The sequence below is a fragment of the Procambarus clarkii genome, unplaced genomic scaffold (genome assembly GCF_040958095.1).
Source record: "Procambarus clarkii isolate CNS0578487 unplaced genomic scaffold, FALCON_Pclarkii_2.0 HiC_scaffold_1479, whole genome shotgun sequence".
NCBI lineage: Eukaryota > Metazoa > Arthropoda > Malacostraca > Decapoda > Cambaridae > Procambarus > Procambarus clarkii.
In genome coordinates, this window is record NW_027190507.1 from 14228 (window position 1) to 19214 (window position 4987).

Here is a 4987-nt window from a genome sequence, read left to right on the forward strand (position 1 = left end):
TTCATCAAGTTCATTCATTTTTTTTTATTTCTCTAGTTATAGTATATATATATATATATATGCATGTTTTTATTACATTGTAACTATGGAATTTGTAAAAAAAAAAAAAGAACTTTATAAACTTTTGGAACCAGGAACTGATATTACAGCTTTTCTCTGGAAAATGATCCAACATACTTCAATTCAGAATCAATTAGATTCAACACATGATATGTACAAATTAACTACTACTACTATTACTACTACTACTACTACCACCACCACCACTACTAATAGTGCTCCTACTACTACTACTACTACTACTATAATGCCATATTTTACCTATCCTATTAATCAAACATCATCCAATTCGGTATATTCAGGATTAATAGATGATTGTAAAAATATTAGTGATAGTTTATACTTTGTACAACATAAATTGCTTGAATGTCCTCTTATCCCAAATATTGTCGATCCCATTTTCAAACGTGATATTGCTCTTTATGAAAATAACTCACTAATAGGCATAAACAACCTCATTGACTTGCGAATGGCACGAGTATGGTGTGAATACCTAATGACAGATAAAATCAAACGATACGGAACCTGTCATAATCATCCGATCTTCAACAATTGTCCCGGGTGGTTAATTGATGCTGTTCATCTACAGATTGCCAACCCCAATATCTCTCTAATATATTCTACAGATATTAGAGGGGTTAATAAACATCTTGGTCAACTATGTAGTTTAATAAATTTACATCATATATTTAGACGCTTTGAAAACATTAATATAAATTATTCTGCATTACTTCTACAATTAACGGTGTTATCTAATGCCTCTATTAATTCCATAAATCGCAGAGGAAATAAATTTCCCGCCAATATTATTTCTGCGACAAGTTTTGAGGATGTTAAACGTCAAATTATGGCCACTGAACGTTCAGATTTACTTCGAGATGATATGAGTTCCTTTGTATCACGTCTTACAACTAATCTCCCACCGCCAGTAGGAACTAATTTCTTTAATTTGATTCTAAAAAAAACCTAAATCATCAGTTTAATATACAATCCCCCTACCATGTATCAATTATGTTTATATATTTTTTGTAATTGTATCAAATGTTTTTTGTATTCTTTATATGTTGAATCTAATAATTTCTTTCCTTTTTTCGTATATGTTCCATTCTGAAATTCTTCAAGACCTTTTTTAACACTTTCGCGCACCCCGCGCGCCACCCCTCGACAGGGCGATATGGGCCCCAGCGTGTCATGGAAGCGCGCGTCAATTCCGAAAAGTGTATACTCTCTTCAACTTTGTCACCTCAATTTTCGTTCTACGAGATTAAATTTGGTATCATTGTGTTCGCAATAAAATTCTCTACAGCACTAAATGCATATAAACTCCAAAAGCCCGGCTAATTACCCGCAGCAAGCAGAGAAAGTGCGAACGAGTTACCCGGGAGCACGCAAACACGATAAAATGTTTTCACTATTTTCACTCTGGTCACCTCAATTTTCGTCCTAGGTCTTTCATTTTGGTCTCAATGGGTTCGTAATAGAATTCTCTAGAGGAATATTAACATATAAAATAAAAAACCTGGTCACGCTCCAACCGCCGACGAGTTGAAGACGGGCCACGCGTTAGCCGTGAGTGAGCGCTCAGACGCCTTCCAGCTACACTCCCAATTCCCGCCCACATATGTTTAGTATTATTTCCTGGTGGTAATCTCAATTTTCGTGTTACAGCGCTCATTTAGGTATGAAAATGTTCCTAATAGAATTCTTCAGATGGATATGTGCATATAAGGGCCAATTGAAGAACAACATTGCCTGTACAATACGGGAAAGTATGAACAAAAAAAAAATAAATAAATAAATAATAAAAAAAATTGCACTTACCACCTCAGTGTTGTGTGTTGAACATGACATGGGTTGAACATTTGTTTTATCCACTCCACCTGCTCCTGGAAAACGTTTCCTGCAGGGTCAACCCATGTTTTGTATAGGTGGAGTGGATGGTGGGCAAGCATTACTGCTTATCGGCCCAGAATTTTCTCTTTCGATGGTATTTGCTGTAGCATGGTGCAGGACACAATGCCACATCACACGTCTTGCACTTATAGTGTGTGTCCTTCCTTTTACCCGACAATTTGCACACACGACACCTCAGACGTTTCTGTATCTTTACTTGGGTATGGGACAAGTTTCTTTTGAGGCGGTCTGGATTATCCACAATACGGGGTCTTGTTGCAGCAGAAGCACCACTAGTGATAATCACAGCCTCGTCTCCTGACTCAGATGATGAAGGTAAGTCTGCAGGTACAGGTGAAGTGAATAGTGGGCGCCTCACACCTGAAGGTCCTGCTGTTGGAGGTCTGGGTGTTGATGGTCCTGGTGTTGCAACATTGGGTCCAGTGGCATTGACATCAGCAGCATGTGGGATGTCATCATCTTCCTCAGGCCAGTTACTAGACTTACAGAACAATAGTGCAGCGATGACTTGTTCATGGAAATGGAGTAATGTCAGTTTCTTTCTATCTGTTGTGTAGTAGTTGTACATCACAAAAGCATTGTAGATAGCCATTTGCACAAAATAAAAGGTCATTTTCTTCGTCCATTTGTGTGTTTTCCTTGTGAAGTGATAATATTTGATCATTTGGTCAAAGTGATCAACACCTTTCATGTTTGTATTGTAGTCACAGATTGCATTCGGCTTGTTGACAGTTACCTGCTGCACTGAGGTTGTTCCATCACGATTCCGTACTCGTTTTCTGCGTTGAACCTGTTGTGTTTCTGCATTGTGGCAATTTGTTATGAGTGAAACAATTCGTTTATCTTTCCACAAAATTATGAAAGTATTGTCTTTGCGTTTGAATAAAGTTTTATCTATTGGCACTTTACCCTTTGCTTGCATCTGAAGGGATTTAGGTGCACCACGCTGCAGTCTGAGGGTACCACAGGTGTATACCCCTACTTGAAGTAGTGCCTCACTCAATCTGACCGAATTGTAATAGTTGTCCATATATAAATGGTAACCTTTATCCTTCAGTGGTTCAATCAAGGCCATAACTGTGTCAATCGTCTTTTTCCCAACTCCTGAATAGATTTCAAAATCATAAATGTAGCCACTGGTGGCTTCAGCTAGCATGTAGAGCTTTATTCCGTATTTATCTGGTTTATTGGGATTATAGGTCTTGAAAGATAGACGGCCACGCCATGGCATTGTCCCTTCATCCAAACTCAAATTTTTATTGGGAATGTATATTCTCTTGAATCTATTCAGGAGATATTGCATGAGTGAGCGAACTTTGATAAGTTTGTCAACTCCTTGGCCTGGTGGTATGGACTTATTGTTATAAACATGGAAATATTTAGCAATCATTTCAAATCGCTTACCTGTCATGAAGGTGTTGAAACAAGGTATGTGCCAGAATCTGCCTGTTTGCCAATACATTCTAAGTCTTGGCAACGGGCAAATACCCATCAAGATCGTCAGTCCCATATATCTAGCAATTTCCTTCACTGTCACTGGTTGCCATCTATGCTTTGTACTTTGCCCAGTACCTGCCTTATTTTGGGAAGCATATAAATTTGTTTCATAGGCAATATATTTCAGTAATTTTTGTGTCAGAAAGAGTTGAATGAATCCAAGAACAGTGGTAGGTACAGGAACAGTCAAGCCTGGTGTACCTGTAAAATTGTCCACAAAGGGTGCAGTATTGTCACTACACCATCCATCATCAGAATCTGTTGGTGCTGGGGTACGTGTGGTACGTGTGGTATGTCTGGCTCTAGCACGAGCTCCAGTACCACGCCGTGCATGAGTGGCAATCTCGACCTCAGACTCCTCACTGTCCTCACTTTCATCACTTTCAAAATCCTCATCGGCCGTCTCTGTTTCTAAATGTTCACTACTTGCATCAGTATCAATACCAACATCAGTTTCATCACTAGATGACCCAGACAAATCGTCAAATACAGCCTGAAACTTTGAGGGAGTTAGTCTCACATGCTTGTACTTCTCCTGTACACTACTCAGCTTCTGCTTTTCACGCCTTTCTTTTGCAATTTTCTTCCTGGAAGGGCCTTGTTCATGATCACTATCCATCGTGGAGTAAGCGTAGATAGTTTCTGAAGCCGCAGTAAGAAATATAGCCACGGAAAATAGCCGAAATGTTCACACGTTTGAGAAGCGAGGGGAGGCGATACCGGTCACAACAGTGGAGCGAAAACAATGGGCCGACGGCGTGTGCCGCGCCGCCTGAGGGCCACTAGGCGCAACAAAGAAAATGGGAAGACATCGGCGCGCATTTTAAAACCAGTCCCCAAAAAATCGGATAAAAACCTGATTTTTGGCGAATTTTTAAAGTGGATGACGCAATGCTGCGTCATCCCCGGCATTACCGCCAGTAAACGGATGACGCAATGCTGCGTCATCCCCGAGCGAAAGTGTTAATACTATATTTAGTCTTATGAGCTGTTTTGTGAAGAGCATGAGGAAAGGCCTCGCCCATTTGGGATCGTTCTATAAATAAATGTTGACCACAATTCTTACTGGGAATTAGATAATAGGGGCAAGTGGATATCTGACAAGCATTTGTTAAGATTTTAACATCATATCTGAATATATATATATCATGGAATGATGTTTTCTCACAATTAAACAATCCCATCTGATGGACTTTATCCATTATTTCCTTAGGTGTCATTGGATTCAATATTTCTTGGTGAACTTTCATGTATGACATCACCCAATTTTTTTCCACTTTTTTTTTATAAATATCTCTGAGATTCCATTTCTCTATGACTTCTCTAATCATCTCATTTCTAATATTAAAGCGACATTTATCATAGTCCTCAATTTGCTCAAATTTTTTTAGTCTTTCACGAGAGCTTGGAAACTTCAAAGCATGATACAAACATTTAAAAAAAAAATGTCATTAAACAACTCATTCAATACTAATTCGATTTCATACTCTTCAAATTCCTTCATCATCTCTATGAC

General features: G+C 38.8%; 1 protein-coding gene across 1 annotated transcript; it reads right to left on the reverse strand.

Moving 5' to 3' along the window:
- Nucleotides 1-2011: 2011 nt before the first annotated feature.
- On the reverse strand, nt 2012-4090 carry LOC138362229 (piggyBac transposable element-derived protein 4-like). Its single transcript, XM_069321015.1, has 2 exons — nt 2659-4090; nt 2012-2520 (listed from the first exon to the last, which is right to left on the reverse strand). The coding sequence occupies exons 1-2, from the start codon at nt 4088-4090 to the stop codon at nt 2012-2014; spliced, it is 1941 nt and encodes a 646-aa protein (XP_069177116.1).
- Nucleotides 4091-4987: the final 897 nt, after the last annotated feature.